The 20,970-nt window shown below is 40.5% G+C and overlaps 8 protein-coding genes across 8 annotated transcripts; 7 read left to right on the top strand and 1 right to left on the bottom strand.

The window, feature by feature from the left end:
• Positions 1 to 17: 17 nt before the first annotated feature.
• BEWA_041520 (hypothetical protein) lies at positions 18 to 949 on the top strand (the record flags this gene model as incomplete). Its single annotated transcript, XM_004833509.1, has 3 exons — positions 18 to 306; positions 546 to 670; positions 773 to 949. 3 exons carry the CDS (start codon positions 18 to 20, stop codon positions 947 to 949), a joined length of 591 nt encoding a protein of 196 aa, XP_004833566.1.
• A 260-nt stretch (positions 950 to 1,209) lies between these two features.
• Positions 1,210 to 2,302, top strand: BEWA_041530 (hypothetical protein; the record flags this gene model as incomplete). The annotated part of the gene is made up of 1 exon (XM_004833510.1): positions 1,210 to 2,302. The coding sequence occupies exon 1, from the start codon at positions 1,235 to 1,237 to the stop codon at positions 2,300 to 2,302; it is 1,068 nt and encodes a 355-aa protein (XP_004833567.1). The 5' UTR covers positions 1,210 to 1,234.
• Positions 2,303 to 3,425: 1,123 nt separating this feature from the next.
• Positions 3,426 to 5,639, top strand: BEWA_041540 (hypothetical protein; the record flags this gene model as incomplete). Its single annotated transcript, XM_004833511.1, has 1 exon — positions 3,426 to 5,639. One exon carries the CDS (start codon positions 3,426 to 3,428, stop codon positions 5,637 to 5,639), a length of 2,214 nt encoding a protein of 737 aa, XP_004833568.1.
• A 1,041-nt stretch (positions 5,640 to 6,680) lies between these two features.
• Positions 6,681 to 9,425, top strand: BEWA_041550 (hypothetical protein; the record flags this gene model as incomplete). Its single annotated transcript, XM_004833512.1, has 1 exon — positions 6,681 to 9,425. The coding sequence occupies one exon, from the start codon at positions 6,681 to 6,683 to the stop codon at positions 9,423 to 9,425; it is 2,745 nt and encodes a 914-aa protein (XP_004833569.1).
• A 1,555-nt stretch (positions 9,426 to 10,980) lies between these two features.
• BEWA_041560 (hypothetical protein) lies at positions 10,981 to 11,193 on the top strand (the record flags this gene model as incomplete). Its single annotated transcript, XM_004833513.1, has 1 exon — positions 10,981 to 11,193. The coding sequence occupies one exon, from the start codon at positions 10,981 to 10,983 to the stop codon at positions 11,191 to 11,193; it is 213 nt and encodes a 70-aa protein (XP_004833570.1).
• Positions 11,194 to 11,405: 212 nt separating this feature from the next.
• BEWA_041570 (hypothetical protein) lies at positions 11,406 to 17,585 on the bottom strand (the record flags this gene model as incomplete). The annotated part of the gene is made up of 1 exon (XM_004833514.1): positions 11,406 to 17,585. One exon carries the CDS (start codon positions 17,583 to 17,585, stop codon positions 11,406 to 11,408), a length of 6,180 nt encoding a protein of 2,059 aa, XP_004833571.1.
• Positions 17,586 to 18,412: 827 nt separating this feature from the next.
• Positions 18,413 to 19,231, top strand: BEWA_041580 (hypothetical protein; the record flags this gene model as incomplete). Its single annotated transcript, XM_004833515.1, has 1 exon — positions 18,413 to 19,231. One exon carries the CDS (start codon positions 18,413 to 18,415, stop codon positions 19,229 to 19,231), a length of 819 nt encoding a protein of 272 aa, XP_004833572.1.
• A 325-nt stretch (positions 19,232 to 19,556) lies between these two features.
• On the top strand, positions 19,557 to 20,943 carry BEWA_041590 (phosphoglycerate kinase, putative). The gene is made up of 2 exons (XM_004833516.1): positions 19,557 to 19,670; positions 19,738 to 20,943. The coding sequence occupies exons 1-2, from the start codon at positions 19,620 to 19,622 to the stop codon at positions 20,926 to 20,928; spliced, it is 1,242 nt and encodes a 413-aa protein (XP_004833573.1). The 5' UTR covers positions 19,557 to 19,619; the 3' UTR covers positions 20,929 to 20,943.
• The last annotated feature ends 27 nt before the right edge of the window (positions 20,944 to 20,970 follow it).

A 20,970-nucleotide genomic window follows, 5' to 3' on the forward strand; every position in this document is an offset into this window, starting at 1 on the left:
ATGCCCTAGAACTTGCCATGTTGGATGGGCTACTAGACCACTCACCCATCCTTGGACATTCGTCCCTGGGTAAAAGATCAGTGGAGGGTCTGGCAAGACTACTGAGGAGACATTCAATGATAAAGAGTTATGCTCATAGTGTTTGTCAGTTGTCTGATAAGGATAGAGATTCTTGGCCTACTTCACGTTATGGGTTCTGGAGTTCTTTTGGATATTGGTGTAAATGTGGTTGTCGTGGTCTTTATACTAGTATTCCTAAACTGTTGACTTTTGATATGAGGACTACTTTGGCTCATAAGGATGATCGTTTGTTCATCGTAGTTACTTGTGACTTGCCCCCAGATGAATAGTTTGTTGATACGTAATGTAGTTTTTTGGTTGTGGATGGAGATACGGAACTATGGACGCCTTACAAACCTTTGGATGCTTGTCTTTCTTGCTCACAAGAGAGTGCAGAGCTGTTGGAGTGGTAGATGTAGGAATACAGGGGTGCCAATGATTGTACCTTTACACTCTCAATAATGGATCTGGACAATTTTATATAGTAAATTTTGTCAATGGTACCCATCCTAGGGAAACTCTTAATGGACTTAAGACTGCTCCTTTTTCGCCCATTCCAAAAGTAAATGAGATAAAGGCATGCATCTGTGAGCAGGGAAAAGTCTCTTTGGTATACATATAATCCCATACTGGGAGCAAGTGACATCAGAATAGTAATGATGTGACCAGTGGACTTTTCACGACCTTTATTATCCGCAAAAATGCTCCTCAGGGAAGCACGAAGGGAGGAGCTACTAGTATCATTGGGGGTGGTGACACTGCGGCTTTGGCAGAACAGACTGGACGTGCCAAGTTCTTTAGTCACGTGTCCACTGGTGGTGGAGCCTCCCTGGAACTTCTCGAAGGAAAGGTGTTGCCTGGAGTCTCTTGTCTCACTCAAAAGTCCTAATTCGTGTTTGTGTACGTCTCTACATCCGTTAGTACCACAACGTTGACTGGGGAGGAAGGGAGTGTGACTTGGATGTGCAGCACATACTTCTACCGTTCCCTGTCTCATCTACACATCCTCCCGTACTACAGCCCAGTAGATGGTAGGAAAATGTGCGATTATCTGCCATGCAAGAGGAAGAACGGTGAGGATGACCGCAACGGTTGGCACAAAGTTGCCTAGTGGTTGCACCCTGGTAATCGGAGGCGAACGACACATTCACTCGAAGATTCTATAACTGATTTAATGTTAATGATGGGAGTGTATCGTAAGACCCCTCTGTTAGTTACAGGGTTCCTTGTTGGTGCAGTCGTAGTTTACCAGGTGACCTACTCCCTCAGGGACAAGACCAAGGATGTTGTTCCTGCCCCCAAGGCTCCCGCTGTTGCTCCAGTAGCTCAACCAAACCAGGCTGGAGACGCCAATCTGAGAGGAGCTGAGGAAGACGGAATCACAATTCAGTTTGAGAAGACGGAAGGTTACACCACTCATGGCAAAAAGATCACAGTCCAGAAGAGAGTAGACTTCCCAGTTGCTGGTTTCTCGAGACACAGTCACATTGGAAAGTTGAGTTTGCCACTGGTCATCAAGAAATTCTCATTCGAAGACAAGACACTCAAGGGTATTCCATCTGGCCTCAATGTCATCAACTCCTCTGTTTACTTCAAGACCGGTGTCAATGGACCCATCCTCGTTGAACTCTACAAGTACTCACCTGATGGACACAACACCTCTGTCCACTTCTTCACCAAAGGTGCCAACGAAACCTGGGAGGAGTTCTTCTTTGGTGCCAACCTTAGCCTCACCAAGAAACTTCGTGACCTAGTAGGTGAAGACACTGATGATGAGGAAACGGAAAATAAAAAGAAGGAAGCTGAAGGCGCTGCTGGCAAGGGTGGACAAGCTCCAGCTGGAGGTCAACCTGGTGCTCCTGGACCTGTAGGACCCGCCGGTAAAAATGGTGATAGAGGAGAATCTGGTACCCAAGGAGCTCAACAACCTGCTAGTGGTAGTGGTACTGCTGGAGGTACTGTTCAGAATGTACAAAATTCTGGTGGTGGAGCTGACCAAGGTAAGAATCAAAGTGATGTAGAAGCGAAAACTGTAGGTGCTGGAGGTGCAAGCTCTACTGGTCCTGCTCATTCTAATGAAGGTGCCCCTAGTCCATCTGGTAGTGGAGCTCAAGCTGCTACTGGTGCTACCCTCTCTGCTCCTCAAGGTGGATCTGGTCAACCGTCTCTTGGAACTACTTCTGAAACTCCAGCATCTACCCCTACTTCTACTACTAATAATGCTAATCATAGCCAATCATAAGCTTCTTTAGGCTCCGCTTCTACTAATCAAGCCTCTTCTGTTACTAATACTGGTAATACTTCCTCTACATCTCCTACTGGAAAAGGTCCTAATGAAGGTGGGCAAAACGGAGTTCAACGTGAGGAAGTCCCGGCTGCTGACTTATCTGACCAGGTTCCAGATACAGAGTCTGAGACTAAGATTCTCCTACAAGGTACTCCCGTGGCCCAACCATAAGTTTATTTAGGGAACGGTGTTAATACATCTGGACCAAGTGGACCTGATTCTGCTTCAACTGTAAGTGGAGCTGCAAGTCCCGCTACCTCATCTACTTAATCTTTAAATGTAGTGACGTAAGTTACAAACTCTGCGCAAACTGTAGAGGTAAAGTTTTAAAACAACATTACTTGGCTACACTATCAATGAATGAGACTGTCTGTATGTATATTTAAGGGTATTTATCAGGTACTATTTCAACTAGTGATGCATTCCTGGGACTACCACTATTAGAGCCAGAAGAGGGAGGAAGTTTAAGCTTGTTCAAAGAATGGAGAAAAAATGAGGGCAGTAATGGGAAAAATCACAAGTGGCATGGGAATACTAAAAAGGGTAATAACTGGGACATTTCTAAAACTATAGGAAGTATCCACATGAAGCTAATAGTAACGGTGAGCCTGTAAGAGCTCTAGAAAAACCAAGAGGATCTATACTATAAATTGAGATGAATCTGATGTGTTATGAGCATGCATAAGGTTAAAGTAGGTGTACAGTACCAGCAAATTCGTCAGATATTTAGGCGTTGGGCTATCTACTTTTCGAATGATTATATTTTTCACGTTCTTCACCCTTGTCAATATTGAACATGCATTAGTCTCTGTAGAGGATCTAAACTCCCTGGAATGATACTCCTTTACAACATCTTGTATCTGTGCCCTTTGTTTGTTTAGACCTATAGTCTTTTGTCACGCCTATTGCGTATTGTTTGTCTTCATCCATAGACTCTTCATAGTTATCATCGTTTATCCATACTGACAATTCTGCTCACACCAGTTGAGACATTGTAGAGAAAGAGAGAGGTACATAAAATGTGATACTATTTAAGACAGAGAAACTGATACACCATTATTGTGAATGAAAATATGGTATGAGTCAAGATAAAGTCGCCATTGATATTGGTCAAAAAAGATCTTATGATAATGTTGATGTTAACATAGACACGAATCCTAGGACTATAAGTGGTACCTATATCTATGGATATCACAAGCGAATACATAAACCAAAAGATGGGTATGCAATAGGGGAACTTAAAAATAAAGGGAAGGAACAAATTATAAATGCTACCTTATCTGACTATAAGAGCATTTCTCTTTTCTACTGGCCAAGTACGGAGAACCAGATTTTTATCCTTCAACTAGGAGATGGAGACGATTACTATTATACTAATGATAGCACTAAGTGGACCAAGAATCAAAGCGTAAATTCTCGTAACTTACTTAACGAGCTTGACGAATATAATTGCCTATGGAATGGTATTCATGTAGCGGATATTAGCCAAAATTTTTCTGATATAAGGCGTGCTTACGATTGTCCTTCTTGTAGCAAATATACCCCTAGGAATATAGGACTCATACTATATGATACTTACAAATCTTCACACCAGTATGTTAGGTATAATCATAACGTTGGTGGTAAAGTTGGCAATGTTAGGAACGGTGAATATACTATACTCTCAGTGCCAGAGGGTATCAATAGTCTATATGTCTACTGGTCCACAGGTGGAAAGGAAACACCGCTTATCCTATCATATCTAGCTCAAAGGAAACATATATGGTACAGTAGATATGACGGAGATAGTAGATGGAGATTAGAAAGTACTCTTACTCAAGATCCACCGAAAGAAACTCCTGAGAAGATCCGAAGCCTCATACAGCAATATTCTATTCCAAGGATCATACTAAATCTTCAACGGGAACAGGCAAATTCCTACCATCCCGAGGGTAATATCTTGCAATTTAAAGTCGAAAAGAAAAGTATTGATGACTCCGGTTACCATGAATACAAACACTCAAGAGTAGAGAGAGGTACGTTCAAGGTCAAGGAAATTTTTTATGGAGAAAAGAAATTAACTGGTATGGAGCGCGAAGGTTCAACAGATAGTGTATCGGCATATTACTTTGGAGAGAATCCCACTTATGATAATCTGGTTCTCATACAACTCGGTAACAAGTACTATACTTTGAAGTCTGGTTATAGTTGGAATCAGAGATACACGTCTGGAGGATTATTAGACACTATTAAAAAGCAAACTTGTCTGAGAAAAGGTCATATCTTAGATATCTCCCAGAAAACAAATCCTTACAAATGTCTTGGTTGCGAGAAAATTATCCAAGTAGCATCTTCAACCGGAATCAACAATTACGAACACACAAGACATACACACTACATTTCTAGCGGGAATTTCTCAGTTTCCTACCTTGTTAATAATAATACTCAGAAGAATCTTCCATCCGTAAAGAACGTTTCTAGAGTGCATGTTTTCTGGTACCCAAAGGGCTCAAGTTCCAAACCACTTTTAGTGTTTTATGATTTTGATAACAATACAGAAGATAAGTGGTTCAAGAAATCAAGGGGGCAAAACAATAATTGGGAGACTCTGGAAGGACCTGACCATAAACCTAGCTACGAATCTGACTATTGGAACATTGAGAATATCCTCAAAAGAATATTCACAACTCCAGAAACTTCTATTCCATCTATTGTTATAAATATTAAGAATAGTGACAATATTAATGAACCTGGAGGAGCACCAGGTGAATACTCTGACCCCGGAGGAAGTAGACATAAGATTCAAGTTACCGCTGAAGAGTTTAAGGTTGGGGATGCAGGAGTACAAGGAGAAGAAAAGATTGAGTATAGGAAGTACACTCATAAGGTTAAGGAAAAGACCCATTTTAGACTTAAATTTATCAAACACGGTGGAAGTAGACTTGATGACATAAAATCCGAGGAAGAATTGAAGGAAATCGCGGCATATTATTGGGATAGTGATAGAGTATTTGGTAAGCCTCTGGTTATCATGTTAACAATTGAAAAAGTATCTGCCAAAGAATATGAATACTGGGAGAGAAGCAAGAGCACCGATAAAACTTGGGCAATAGTATCTGGACATGGTAATGATAAAAGCAAGATAATGGATGCCACAACACTCAAGAAACTTCTAGATGAGCTAAAGGCAGAGTACTTTCCACCATCTAATACTAATGTCATAATAGGAGGATCAGTTGGTGGAGTACTAGGAACAGGCGCTTTAGGATTTGGTGGATATAAGCTATGGCCAGTATTAACAACACTATTTTAATTGTTCATACCTCAATCAAAACGAGACTCCCCTCTAGACTAGTCTCTTGTTGGTATACTGGAATGCTAGAATACATATGACCTTTTAGAGTCTCTCACCTTAACCCTTGGTATACAGTATTACTCGTTTTGTTATTAAGGTGCATATCTTGAGACTTTTTCCATCACTTGCTTATTTTAAAGTTTACAATTTCATCGGGTTTGGTATATACGGTATGTGTATAGATTAGGATGCACAAACCATGTCTACATCGGTGAGTTTGCCTTTATCTTTTCTTTGGATTATTTATATATTTGAAGAGTTATAGAGGGTGTTTTATATACTCAAATGTATGGTGATGGGAATGTTTATTTAGAAAAGTACAATACACGAATGATGGGCTCTAGTTGCTAATATTGGAGATATTTTTGGAATTCCAGGTCATGGAAGAAATGGTCTACATAATACACGGACATTACAGATTACGGATGGATCCATTCACGAACGGTTGATGATTGAAATCGCAATGTTGTGACTAGAGGAATGACACCTTATTCCTCATTAACTTACCTGAATTTGGTTCATACAAAAGTTGCTAAAAGGGGAAGTATTACCTTCAATAGTGATGGTCTAAGAGCATTAGGGGATGAATTATTATGCTTTTGCTGGAAACAAGTCCTGGATAGGCAACACTTATTGTGACTAGAATGGGCATCCTTAGGATTCCACTATTCCAATTCATACATGTTAGCGCAGAATTTTACATTAGAGGAATTAACTTGCAAATAATGAGTATAATACGACTAAAAAGAATCTACATTGACTCTTCTCTCCACCAGTCTTTTCTCATTGAAGCTTATTCCCTGCCGATTATATTTATATGTGCCAGTCACTCATGGTTTCAGATTTTTTGTATGATAGAAATCGGGATTATAGGCCAAAAGTTCAAAAGGAAAGTACTTGTTGTTAAAGAGATATTATTCCCCATTTGGATTTGCGGTCAAATCTTCCTGGTTAGCTACTGCGTATATTTGCCAGGGTTGGGGTTATTCAAGGGATGAAATGCGTTTGCATAGAATCCCCTTCTTCCTCTTCATCTTCTTTAGCCTTGCATATGCAAAGAAAGGAAAAGACAAATCACCAGAGGCAGAGCACGTGGGAACCAACTCTGAAAAGTATACAGTCTACCCATTCCCCAATCCAGTAACTCTAGATATTTCAAATGTGAGCAATGATTTTGTACATACAGAGGCTCAGTACCATGACTGGGTCACCTATGTCTCTAGTCCAGTCACGGAGAAGAATATGGTTGAAGTTAGAGATGGAAACTCTTCCATATGGACGGGTGACGGAAGAACAGAAAAGTGTTTTTCAGTGACTAGACACATCAAGGGGGATTTGGAACTCTTGGATCTTAACCTCTTTACAAGAGCTGGAAAATGCAGTCGCAAGTATTTTGAAAAGAGTGGTGGAAGCTGGAAAGAAATGTCTTTGGAGGAATATGAGAAGAATAAACCAAAATCTGATACATATACACTTTTAGATGGAATAGAATTCAAAGTAAAAGTAGAGTATATTCCGGTAGAAAATCCCAAAGAGCCAGAATTTACTCCAACAGAAGATGAAGGTAAGAAAAATAGCAAGACTCCTCAGAAACAACCACAGGCAAATGCACAACCTGCTGCCAAATCTCCTGAAGCTCAGACTGTTGCTGATCCTCCTCCGGAACCCGTTCAACCTACTCCACAAGGAGGGGCACAGACTAAGTCTGCAGATAAACCCGCTGGAGGATCTTCTGCTCCTGAACAAACTGAATCTAAGGAAGCTTCTACAGAAACTTCGGATGATAACACTTCTAAAACTATTCTTGATAAGGATGTAAAGGTTGTTAAGCCAACGGTGGAGACGTATAAAAGTGACCAAGGGGATTTGACAACGCTAGACATTAAAAAGCCAAATCTTCATGTAATAAATTTGAGGGAAACTTTGGATAAAAATGAAGTAAGAAACAGAATATATGGTAGAACAGGAATGTCACCCATTACATCAGTTGTGGATGGAAGCTTCCAATTCTATAAGGGAAGCACTGAAGTACGGACCGTGCTTTCGTTTTCCAAAGGGAATTCTACTCTCCTATTTGTACAGTATAAACAACGTTTAGATGGTAAGTGGGTAGATTATTTTGAAAATTCCGGTGGAAGTTGGAAGTCCATAACTCAGGAAGAATATCATACAAAATACAAAGCAATGAAAAGTGTGGAAATTTTAAAACAACTAGCCAAACCACATCAGTTTAAGACAAAACCGCTGCCCAAACGGGATACTTCTGCAAAGAATGCGGGGTCAAACACACCAGAAACCGGAAAGGTAAAGTTACAGATTGATGGCATAGATTCCGAAACATATGCCATTGAGAGATCCATTGAAGACAATGTAGTTTTTGTAAAGTGTTCATCGAAAATTGGGAAAACTCCATCGGAATTTCTCTATGGCCCAGACAAAATATGGTCTGGTAAAGAGGGTTTTAATTTAGTATCTTCAACTAGCTATCTTGAGGATAACTTGCCAAAAATGGCAGTTTTAAAAATTATTAAAGACAAGAGTTATGAATTTGTTTACACGTATAAAAATGGTGATGCTTGGGAAGAAGAGGATGAAGAAAATCACAAAGCCAGACTTGAAGAGATGAAGCAGAGAGGGGCAAAGAATCCGCCAAAACTTCCAGATGACATCATTCCTCCGAAAGCTCCAGAACCAGAAGATAAACAGGAGGAAAAACCAGCTCCTACAACACCTCAAGAATCCAAGGAAGAGACAAGTGCTTCACCTCCACCAGCTGCATCTGAAACTGCTGTGGAAGGAACCACCTTTGAACTTTCTTCTCCGAATCCTTCCTCGGCTGTAGACCATGAAAGTGCCGTAGATGGAGTTACCTATACCTGCTACTTCCCTGATGGATTATTCTTCAACAAGGTAGTAGATGGTGAAGTCACTACCTATCGCCTTTATCTCGACGATAACAAGACCGAACTGCTCGTTGCGACCATAAAGAAAAAGGATAATTCTACTACAACATACCGCTACGATGACGGCAACAGGTGTGTGGACAGTGACAAGGATACCAACGATAGACAATTGGAGAATGCAGAAGATGGAGATGGGTATGAGGAAGAGGATAATAATGATAGTGCAGCGGAACGAGCATTTTGGCGCGGTATTCCTGAAAGACAAAGGAAGAAACTTGAGGAGGAAGCCAGGCGTTCCGTCAAGGTCGACGATAAGCCATGGGATATGGCCTTTGGAGCCATGAAGTCCGAGGGTGATTCGTGTGATACGATAGTTATAGTCCCGGAAGAGCAAGAAGCATCAAATCAAACTCCTACAACACCAGAACCTGTTGCAGAAGAACAACCCAAAGAAGATGAAGACAAGGATAACGAGGAAGAAGAAAATGGTGAAAATGACTCTTTTGACATCATTAGACCAAACAAATCAATCTGTGATGTTTTTGACAACATCTATGATACCCTTCCCAGTAGGCACGTAGTCCCTAAGCGTAATGTTTTTGTAACTCGCTTGACTAGTGGGAAGGACAAGATTTGGGTTGGAGAACAGGATGAGCATCTACTCTACGCTACCGTCCATATTAAATGCAGGAAACCCGTATTTGCCAATATTTGTAAGGAATCTCCAAAGAGCAGATTCCTTTCTCTTGTAAAGACAGGCAAAGAGTGGGTAGATTGCACATCTACAGCGTCAGAAAAATTCAAGGCCCTGGAGTCCAAAGAGCCTCAGGGAGATTCTTAAGCTCCTAAGAAATAAAGTGCGCTAAGTATAATTTCTTATTATCCGTTCCAGTTATCGGTGAACCATCCATACGGAATGGAGAATGAGATGAAAAGTGTACATTTGTAAGCCAAACACGTGTCAATAGGGAGAAGCTTATAAGAGTTGTTTGAAAGACTCCAACATCTGTCAGGATGCTATACTTTGTAACTGAACAAGTGTCCAATGACAACAAGGGATTGTCATTATGCAAAAATTGGTAAACCTGAGACTAAACCAAAGAATAAAGCAATTCCGTACTCTAGAAATATTCTCCTTGATGAAGATACAGAACAATGTAATGAGCCAGAGGAAGAACATTGGAGTATTTTAGGACGAGCTTGAAAGCCACAGTAAAATGCTTTACCTTTAAAACACTCGAAATACGATGCTTCACCGTCACTCAGTAACCAGAGCCACTTATTTCTTGCGAGGCTTTTTACAACCATGAATGGGATTTTTTACATTTTAAAGAATTTTGAAAGGGAAATACCCACAATGATTGCAAATAATGCAGTTTTAATGATATAAATAGAGCCGTGCTGAGCTGGCATAAATTGTTTTAAATGCAGGACTGTGGACCAATAAAGTTGGTACACGGACATTTTGCAGAAGCATAAGCCCCTGTATATGGGACTTATGAAATTTTCTATTTGCTTCCAGAAATTTTGAGCAATCCTAAGATGCAGTAAATGTACATTTTAAGTCAAAGAATACATTTGACAAACTCTCCTCACATAATGCGGTTTTATACCCATAAGGGCTATATTGTGTCCATAAAGGACAAAAGTTTACAATATAGATGTATACTATGATCTTGCATTTCCTTTTCAGACCATACATATTGTCTAATCGTTTAACGTTTTAATATAAACAACATATACTCCTAATTTATTCATCAATTCATGCGCTTTATGCTGCAGGCTTTTACGGAAATTTTGCATGCATTGAAAAATAGTTGAACAGGTAGGAGAAACTGACAACAACTTGATGTATGCGTTGTAAACTTTTGTCCTTTATGGACACAATAGAGCCCTTATGGGCATAAACTGTATCGTTTTAATAATAAAATATTATGGAGCCATGATATTTAATCATTCGTCTATATCTGTACGATTTAATGAATCGAAAATGTTGTAAAAATTGTTATTCCTCTTATTCCTATCAGAATCAAGTTCCCACCCTCAATTGTCGATTTTATAGCTTTAAGGAGATGTACATGTTTATATATAATTCATGTGTTAACTTATTCATATTCATGGTAATCTCTCAGTTTTTATGGAGGATTCCTTTCCTTTAGATATTTATGCTAGTTTTCCAAACTTACCAGAGCCAGAATGGACTCCAATATGACCCGAACATTATGTGCATGCTTAATATGGACAGGGAGAATTTAGTGACCATTAAATGACCGTTCCACAACCACTGGACGACTACATGAGTGAAACGAGTAAAGCAGGATGGTAGTCAAGGAATGAGGGACTTTGGCGAACGCAGTGACTAAATACGGAGCATTGAATGGATGGGTAAAAAAAGAATGAGATCCAGAAAACTCGACACCAGGAAGACAACACCAATGAATTGGAAAGAGCGAACCACCAGGAACCTTAACAATCAGAAAAGGGGAACACCTAGACGACCAAAGGAAAACTGTCAAGATAATGAGAAACACTCATCTGAGGACATTGAAGAACTAGAATCTGAACTTTGCCAGAAGAATGAGGAGCCATACAAGCTACAAAGGAACTAAATATGGAAGACAAAGGACATGCAAATCCCGAGGAACGAGGGACTAATCTTCATTGCAAGTGGGTCTAATGAAGAACCCAGAGAAGAGACTAGACTACGGATGACAACCCAACAAGAACAGAAACAACTAACATGAAACAAGAACAAACCAACAAATTAAGACCAACCACTCAGTACCTTAGCTAGTATCTCTAGAGTATCATCCATAGACTCTTATATTTGTCTAACCCAAGGATCTCCTCTAGAACGTTTAAATGCCCACAAACCAAGTCCAGTAAGACCACCAGCTCCGGCAAGAGTACCAGAGGATGTTCCCAAGATTGATCCTAAAGTCATAGCACCAGCAGCAAGTCCAGAGGCTCCATCAGCAAAACGTTCAGCATGAGCAGAATCAGTAGAAGTAACTTTAGGTTTACATTTACTTGGAAGACCGTCGAGTACCTTTTTGACCTCTACGTGGTCCTTTTCAGTGGATGTAGCTAAAGAGACTACTTTTCCCCAAGTATTACCATCTTCAGATTTCCACCACTTCTTACTACCAAATTTAGGATCACTAGTCTTGTAGTACAAGAGTAAAGGCCTTTTAGGTTCATCCTGCGGACAAAAGTATACTTTAACTTCAGTTACATCTAGAATGGGAGATGAATAACTAGTATCTCCAATAGATATATCCTGAGAGTCATTCTTGAAAGATAGCACGTGAAACAGTCCATTTCCAGAAAACTTTGCAAGAGTGTGAGTATATACAGTGTAATTTCTGAGAGAAGTAGAATTCTCCTTGGTAACCTGCATGCTAGTCTCACCGTGTTGAAGATCCAAAGTGTTTTCCTCACAAGCGTCATAGTGTCCAGGATCATCGCTATCTCCCCCCGGTTTAGCGTTTATATCGATTACGACTGCATGGTTTAGTCGGCAGTTTAGAAGCTTAAGTTGATTTTCTAGAGCCAAATTAGTGAACAAACCGGGATATACCCTCTCCCATTTATAATTTTCTCCGGGAACTTCATCTTTGTTTTTATACCATTTTTCAGTGGATAGTATACCTGGTGCCTTATTGGTCACCTTGATGAGTAAGGGTCTGCCTCTCTTATCTATATAATCCTGCCTAATAGGATTCTCCAGGGGTTTCCAGTAAAGGACAGAAACACTAGTCACATACTTCATACTTTTTGTAAACCCTTCTCTAATATCTCCGCTTTTATACCGAAAACCTTTAACTGTGAAATAATTGCCTGACCGACCATGGATGGTGTGAACATATTCAGTGAAGTTTGTGGTTCCTGGTAGTTCCTTCGCCCTCACCTCAATAGTGGAAGGAGGATTTCCATAAGTAGTAGGTTCTTTATGTTGTTTTCTCTGATAAATATCTATAGTTACAGTGGGTGGCTTGCAATCACTATCCAGACCATCTAGGAATTCAACAATGGAATCATAATCAGAATCTGTTTTATCTTTATTCAATTCACCAACTGACTTCCAAGTACCACTAGCATTATCAGGTTTATGGAACCATTTCTCACTTCCTGATGCTTTTTTTATATAAATTAGAAGAGGGTTGTATGTCCTGTTACTACAAAAATAGACAACCACCTTCTCAACACTACTAAGAGGAAGCTCTGATTTCAAATTACCTAGTACTATAACCTCTCCTCCTTTCTTGAAGGCAGATATAATGAACGACCCTTCACTACTAGCGTGTTCAAAGACCTTGTACATACAAAGCTTGTTCTCCCCGGGAGTAGCATCAGTAACTTTGACTTTCTTATGATGAGTAATTTTAGGATCAGTATCTTTATCTTCATGACAATATTCTCCATCTATCCTGCTAACATCTATTTGAACTACGTCATTAATCTCACAATTGAGCAAGTCTAACTCGGCCTGACTAGGTCCATCTCCAGGAGTTCCTTTACGAACATAAGACATCCAATTACCATCTCTACTGTTCCTATAGTATGTAGTAGTACCAGTATTGTCATCTATTTCAACAAGGAGAGCCCTCTCAGGATTCTTGTTACCTTCCTTTTCATATCTCCAGTAATACGCGGATACGGATGTTACCTTCTCATTTATACTGTCAGTCCCTGAAATTGTCTGGTTATCATCTTGCACTTGCTTAAGGCTGAATGATGGTCCATTATGGGTATGGATAAACTTGAAGAAGTCAGCTCCAGCAGGATAGGAAGATCTTGTAACTCTAACATTCTTTCCACTGACTGAATCTTGATATGTATGAGTATCTCCATTCTTTACCTTTTGGTTTTCTGAGAGATTAATTGTTGCTTTTGGGTTAGAAATAGTTGTAGTTATAACTGTGGAACCGTTCTTTCCATTATTGGCCGTATCACAATTCTTCAATCCAGTACAACCAAGATTCCCTAATACACCTTTAATTTTGTTCACATCATCACAGCCTTTTATATTGTCTGGATCAGTTCCAGATAGGTTTGTACTAACTTCTTCCCAGACATGATTATTCTTGTCTTTTCTCTTATACCACTTTTTTTGGTTAGCGGAGTCAACATAAATAAGAACAGGTTTGTGGTCGCAGTAGAATACATAGACACTAACTGCTCCGTCAATAGCAAATGTTAATCCTTTGGCTGATATTCTCTTTCTTTGACTGGGATCACTAGTATTATTAGCATCTTTAGGATAGTATTTAATCTTTGCTAGCTTATTTTTAGTGTTAATCTCATGTTTGTAGTATTCCGTAAACTTTTCATCCCCAATAAGAACTTCTTTTTTAGTAACTGTAACCTTCTTCTCTCTTCCAATATGGTTATTACAACAGTATAAAGCTTCTGCTGTAGAGATAGTCTCCGTAAGATCCATTACAACAGCACTGTTAAGTCTACAGTTAAGATCATCCAGTGTCTGTTCAAGCTTCTCACCAAGAAGCTCAGAAGTATCATTATCGTTCAAAGAAAGTGCCTTCCATTCAAGGTTATCATTGTTTAACCTGTATATATGTTCTCCATTTTCCTTTAATATTTCTATGAGAAGGGGTTTGTTTCTTCCAACATCCCCCTTCCAATACCAAACCGCCAGATGAATAATTTCGTCATTTTTAGCGATACCAAGGTTAGACAGAGGAATATCTGTTCCATTATCATCGTATTTGACCCCTTTAATCGTAAAAGGAACATTATTGTATGCTTCGTGTGTGATCATATAAAAGCCAGATTCATCAGGTTTTTCTTCTTTAGTCAACTTAACTTTCTGATCAGCAGACCTTCCATATGTGTAAGGTTGACTTGCAACATCTTTTTTTATATAAATTATCACCGTTGGTATGTGGAGTTTAACAGCCTTGAGTTTAGTAGGAAAAGTAGAAATAGTAACAGAAGTTGGATAAAGGTTAACAGGACTTCCATCAACAGTGATAGGAGCTTTAATGAGGGTATTTATATTTTGGTCCTCTATTACTTCTTCATCTTCATATTCTTGCATCACAATGACGTCATCAATTTTTTCCTTCTTTTCTTTATCTCCTGTCTCTTCGGCATCCTTAATCAGATCATCCCAACTGAATTTCTTATCATCCTGATCATATTTTAATGGAGGTAGCCCTGGTACTTGAGAAGATACAAATGGTTGTTGGTTAGAAAATCTTGGAGATGGAGGTTCGGAATTACATGCATCTATACTATCTCTGACAGTATCGAGAATACTTTGAATTTCCTTAACAGTTTTGTTGTTAATCTCACTACTAACATCCTTCCATGTTCTTTCTACTGGTACCCTCTTGAGCCATGCATGACCTCTACCATTGTCAATATCTATGGCGACTGGAGAAGCTTTATCACAGTCTGGAAAATAGACCGTGACCTTTGAAACTTCTTTAGGCATATGAAAACCACCCACTTGTTGCCTAGTTTTCCCATTATATATTGAGGATATTTTGAGATTATTCTGACCCCTAGTTGGAATGTGATCGTAGCCAATGAAGCCAGAATATTTAGGTTTCTTTTCCTTAGTAACTTGAATCCTCTTATCATGTCTGGAGTAAAGACCGTGACAATATTTTCCACCTTTTTCTGAGATATCCAACTGAACTACCTCATTAATTCTGCAGTTTATTTCATCAAGCTTGGTGGTTAAAGTGTCCTGAAGAGAACTATCTTTATAAAACTCTTTGGCTACATCCGGATTGATCGTTCTCCATTCTGTATATTTTGGACTCTTACCGAGATTCTCGAAAAATATAGACCCGTTCTGGTCACCCTTTACAAACTCAACTATGAGTGGAACAGTTCCTCCATGTTTCCACTTGTATATCCTTAGCTGGGATATGACTTCATTAGTAGTAGCAATGTCAGTAGGATGTTTGTTGTACGTAACTCTAGAGATTTTTGTATTACCAGGAATGTTATATGAATCTACCTTATAATCTTCGGCTTCAGTTGGAAGGGTAGGTCCAGATGATGATCGAGTTACAGATTTATGCGTTAGACAGCTTGACATTTTATTGGGAAAAAATTGTTTAAAACTACTTGGTTCTGTCAGTTCAATGGGAATTGCTTGGTTCTTTTGGCAATTTTGGTGATCTATTGCTTCTTGTTCGGTCATATCTTCCACTTGACCAGAGCCCCAATTTGTGCCAAGTGTTCCGTAATACTTTGTATCATTTTGATGATTTTCCTTAACTCCAAGCAAAATTGGTACATCTGGATTCGCGTCCCAGAAGTATACAAAGAAATCCTTGACATTTGGGATCTTGGTGTTTGATAATCCTGTTACCCCTATTTTACTGCCACCTTTTAATGTTCTATCTACGACGAATGTTCCACTTATAGTAGGCGGTTTATGAGAATTTCTAATGAAGCCTGGTAGAAGGCCTTCTCCGGATTTCGTCACAAATATGGAAACCTTTTTATCTTGACCATATTCACCCTGGTAAGTATGATCCGACTGATTATTTTTTGGTGTTTGTTTAATATCAAGTCTTACACCATCTGCAGTAGTGATTATATCGCAGTTTCCTATGCTTAAAACACTTTTAGTATCTGTTAATACACCTCCAAGCTTAAGTTTAACGTCACTAGGCTTACCAGAAAATTCAGGATAATGCTCCCATACGTTTCCATGTTTCCTCTTATACCATTTATAATTATTACGCCTACCAGATTCTACACAAATAAGAAACGGTATCTTGTTAAAACATGGTGACACAAATGCAGTAAGTCTTATAACGTTCTTAAATGGAAGGGTGTAATGTGGAAAAATTTGTCTATCGTTCTCCACATAGATTTCAGATATATTATATGGTTTACTAGCTCCCAAAGAAGAAGAATACTTGTAAGAAAATACAACTGGATATGTAGCATAATTTTCACTATATAAATAATATATTCTCTTACTGTGTAAAAAATGCTTTTTATCATGACAATCTCCGGGATCTCCAATATTAATTTGAACAACTCCATTATATATGCAATTTAGGATGTCAAGTCTATTCTTTAATTCCTGGGGAGGGTTATTTCTCCAAGGTAGCGGTCTCCATTTATCATGTTTCAACTTCCCTTCTTTATCAGGAGTGCTGATGTTCTCGATCCAGTAGGAGATGTTATTTTCACCAGAAAATTCTATCAAGAGAGGATTCTCAAGTTTGCTATCACCCTCCCAGTAGTAAGCTGACACTCCATTAAAGTTTTCTTTGTCAACAGGAATTGGGAGGTAATAACCAGTCTTATATCTTAACCGCTTCTGAAATGTTAGTTGCCTTCCTTTATATACAAGTATAGAGTTATCAGAGATTTCACCAGTATAACTGTACTTTATATATCCATCAGCATCTTTAACCGGATCTTGTTGAACTTTTATCTCTAATTTTTCACCACAAATTTCACAGTCAATCTCATAACCACTCTTCTGATAAAAGTCTATATGTATTCTGTGGGCAACAAATAATCTACACGAGAGTGCCTTCAGCTCTTCTTCCAGTTCCTCAATATTACTAGAATACTTATCCTCCTCAGGATAGTTCCCCGATTCACTTGCATCAACCCTTCTCCATCTTTTGTTGGCATAGCTTCCAACATTCTCAAGCCAATGTATTTTATTTCCATTAACTTTGGCCCTTATGAGAAGAGGTTTCTTTATCAGCTGCGGATCATCATCGTAGATTCTATTGTAAAAGACCGTCACAGAGGCTGAATCATCAAACAAATTGGAAAACCCTATTCTCTCAAGTTCAATATTTTGCCAAAACAGAGTAGAAATTTGAGTAGTTCTGGTGTGGGTAGGATGAATTTCATGGGTACAATAGCCATAGTCTTTAGTTACTCCTAATGTCCCAGTTCTCACGGAGATATGGCTTTTGTTCCCTCGGCACTTACATCTTTTTGTGTTTCTACATTTATTCTGTACGTTTACGATTAGTTTATTCATCCACCCTCAGATCCAGTGGTGTAAGGAACATCTGCTATATTCCCTTCAAAACTCTGAGATCTGTGAGTCTCCTATCTACTCCTCATTCATCCTCCCTCACAACTAGCTCACAGTCAGAGAGGCTATCCACAGAACAAGATGAACAAGTATCAACACAGTCGTCAGTAGTAGAGTCAACACTCACGTCAGTAGAAATTAGTTCGTCTATCCAATCACCAACTTCCACCGAGTCCATAGTGGAGTAGACATGACCAGAAGGTTGTGCATGCATAGTAGACATGTACATGGTGTTAGCTGGATGCTAAAAGCTCAACTCTTCACCTGGGGAAGATCCCCTTATAAACTGCCATGCCTCAGGCCAATTCCATATCTCTTCATAGGCCCAATAACGAGATATCAGAGCAGTATATGCTCTGGACATTTGCTCGTCGTTCTGCTAACCCTATTACTCCACATTCCTCCAGTGACGAACCTTACCGATAGTTTCGAGTATTGGAATTCCCATCCCCATTATCAGTTCTTACTCTTTGTAAAATACGTCTTCACGAGTAATAGCCAAATAAAATGACGGTACTCATATCTCCCATCACATTTCTCTTCATCGTCACGCTTTTTCGACGTGCATGCACGGTAAACCGCAAACTTCGGGACCCTATAGACCTTAACCTCGCAGCGTCACTTCCAGAGGGCATAGCGACCATTCAATCCGAAATGCCTCCAATAGGTACATACTACTACGTCAAGACGACCTATTCCAGACTATACAGAATGGGTCTCATTCGATTCGGAGGTAATGTTTTAGCAAACACACATGGTGCACAGATGACATGATAATGAAGGGGAACGAAGATGATATGAACAGGTTCCTCTTTTATGCTCTGTTAGAGCGTGGCGTAAGGTATCTCAGAATAGTTTCCAAGTATATACGCTTTGGCAAACCAGCTCGGGAAGTTGCCGAGTTTATACAGAGGCCAGGTGAAGGTCGCTATACAAGGCTAGTTCGCAAGACTGTGGATATAGAAGTGATTACTCAGCAGAACACGCGCACAATTCAAGTGGAAGAGGGGTCAGCAACAAAAGCCAGAAGGTTTTCTGTAAGGAAGGAAATGAAGCTAGAGGCGTCGATTGGAGTCGTGAGATACTGCTGCTACGTTGTCAATGCCAAGGTCCATGGTCTCATTGAGCGAAAGGTCATCTGGGAAGGGGGACATGATGCACCCGTGATAACTGTCATATCGTTGTATTCGGAGGGATACTGCCTCACCACAAAACACGTGTTTAAAGGTATCGGCAGGGGGTTCCGTATGGAGAATAGAGTTTGGACACCCATCTTTTTGAGTCCCAAAGATGAAGGCATGTACAACGAACATGCAGAAGCCCCTCAATCCTGTCCCGTCTCCAGAGCCACCGAGAACGAAGACCAAGAGCCTTGCACATCGGAGTCGGTTATCAAATTCTCAGGAAGACCAGTGCCCGAGGTGATTGCAGACAGCACGACACAGGAAGGGGCTAGCGTTCAAGAATTTAATCCCCCTGTCCCAGATCTCACTGTACCCGCCCAAATCCATCCAGGCGACGTAGAATCTGTGCAACTAGCCATCAGCTCAAGCTCGTACGACGAAAGCGATTGGGATTCTAGCGATTAGACCGCCCTATGGCCATTTAAGTTTTTAAACACTAACCTGTAGTTTTATACCCAAATTGACCAAAGTTTGCGCTGATTCATCCTTCCACTTTTCGCCTCTACACACCATTCTAGGTACCCTTGCTATCTCTACCCTAGTCTCCGCAATATCGCCCATTATAGCCATAAATGCTGTGCATTACGAGCTCTAATCTTCGCCGCATCTTTACTAAAATATTTTAGAGCGCTTTGGCCAAAATTTTCCATTTACACGGGCGGCCGTGCATACACCCACACCCCCTGTGTTGCTGCTTTCTGGCTTCTTGGGTATTCGCCGCAAAAGTTCTAGTCTTGGATAGAAGGTGAGATTGGCACTAAATTTTAAGCAGAAACTTGTGTTCATTAGCGAAATGGAGTCTCTATTGTCTTCGAAATTCGGTCTTTCCGACGTCGTTGACCAGGTTTGTTAATCTTTCCGTTACATGTGCATTCCCCCGTCTCGCTACGCGATTTTACAAAAACTTGCAGCTTCCCGGGAAACGCGTCTTAATGCGTGTGGATTTCAACGTCCCTATCAAGGAGGGTGTCGTCACTGACGCCACCAGGATCAAGGCCACAGTTCCTACCATCAAGTTCCTCTTGGACCACGGCGTCAAGTCCATCGTGTTGATGTCCCACTGTGGTCGCCCAGATGGTCAGAGGGTAGAAAAGTACACACTCAAGCCTGTTGTACCTGAGCTCTCCTCATTGCTCGGTGGTCACGAGGTCAAGTTTTTGGACGACTGTGTAGGCGAGGCCGTAGAGGCTGAATGCAAGGACCCCAAACCAGGATCCATCATACTCTTGGAGAACCTGAGATTCCACCCAGAGGAAGAATCCAAGGACCAGACCGCCGAGTCTGTGGTTAGCTTCAGAAGTTCCCTCACAAAGCTCGGCGACATCTACGTAAATGATGCATTCGGAACCGCTCACAGAGCCCACAGCTCCATCGTCGGTGTAGACTTGCCTCTGCGTGTTGCAGGTCACCTCATGAAACGCGAATTGGACTACTTTGCCAAGGCTCTCGAGAACCCACAAAGGCCATTTGTCTCCATTCTAGGAGGTGCCAAGGTCAGAGATAAGATCAAGCTCATTATGGCCTTGATTGAAAAGGTTGACGCCTTGATTATTGGCGGTGGAATGGCCTACACATTTAAAAAGGTACTCAATGGAATGCCAATTGGCGAATCGCTCTTTGACGAGGAAAGCGTAGAAATCATTGGAAAGATTGTGGAAAAGTGCAAGCAGTTCAAGGTTGACTTACACCTCCCAGTCGATTTTAAGGTCACCACAGACTTCTCCAACGACACACCAACCAAATTTGTGGATGACTCTGAAGGTGTTCCAGACGGATGGATGGGTTTGGACTGCGGCCCAAAGACTGTAGAAGCATTTGGAAAGGTCCTTGGCGGTGCCAAGACAATTGTATGGAATGGACCATTGGGAGTATTCGAGTTTTCCAACTTTGCGGCTGGAAGCACTAGCGTGTTGGATCTCGTCATTGAGGCCACGAAGGGAGGAGCTACTAGTATCATTGGAGGTGGTGACACTGCGGCTCTGGCAGAACAGACTGGACGTGCCAAGTTCTTTAGTCACGTGTCCACTGGTGGTGGAGCTTCCCTGGAACTTCTCGAAGGAAAGGTGTTGCCTGGAGTCTCTTGTCTCACTCAAAAGTCCTAATTCGTGTTTGTGTACGTCTTTACATCCGTTAGTACCACAACG

The sequence above is a fragment of the Theileria equi genome, assembly GCF_000342415.1.
Source record: "Theileria equi strain WA chromosome 2 map unlocalized gcontig_1105316255037, whole genome shotgun sequence".
In the NCBI taxonomy this organism is placed as follows: domain Eukaryota; phylum Apicomplexa; class Aconoidasida; order Piroplasmida; family Theileriidae; genus Theileria; species Theileria equi.

Excerpts from the sequence above, each read along its gene's own strand:
- BEWA_041590 (XM_004833516.1), top strand. The coding sequence starts at position 19,620 with ATGGAGTCTCTATTGTCTTCGAAATTCGGTCTTTCCGACGTCGTTGAC. Across the intron at positions 19,671-19,737 it reads TTTCCGACGTCGTTGACCAG|CTTCCCGGGAAACGCGTCTT; the intron begins GTTTGTTAATCT and ends AAAAACTTGCAG.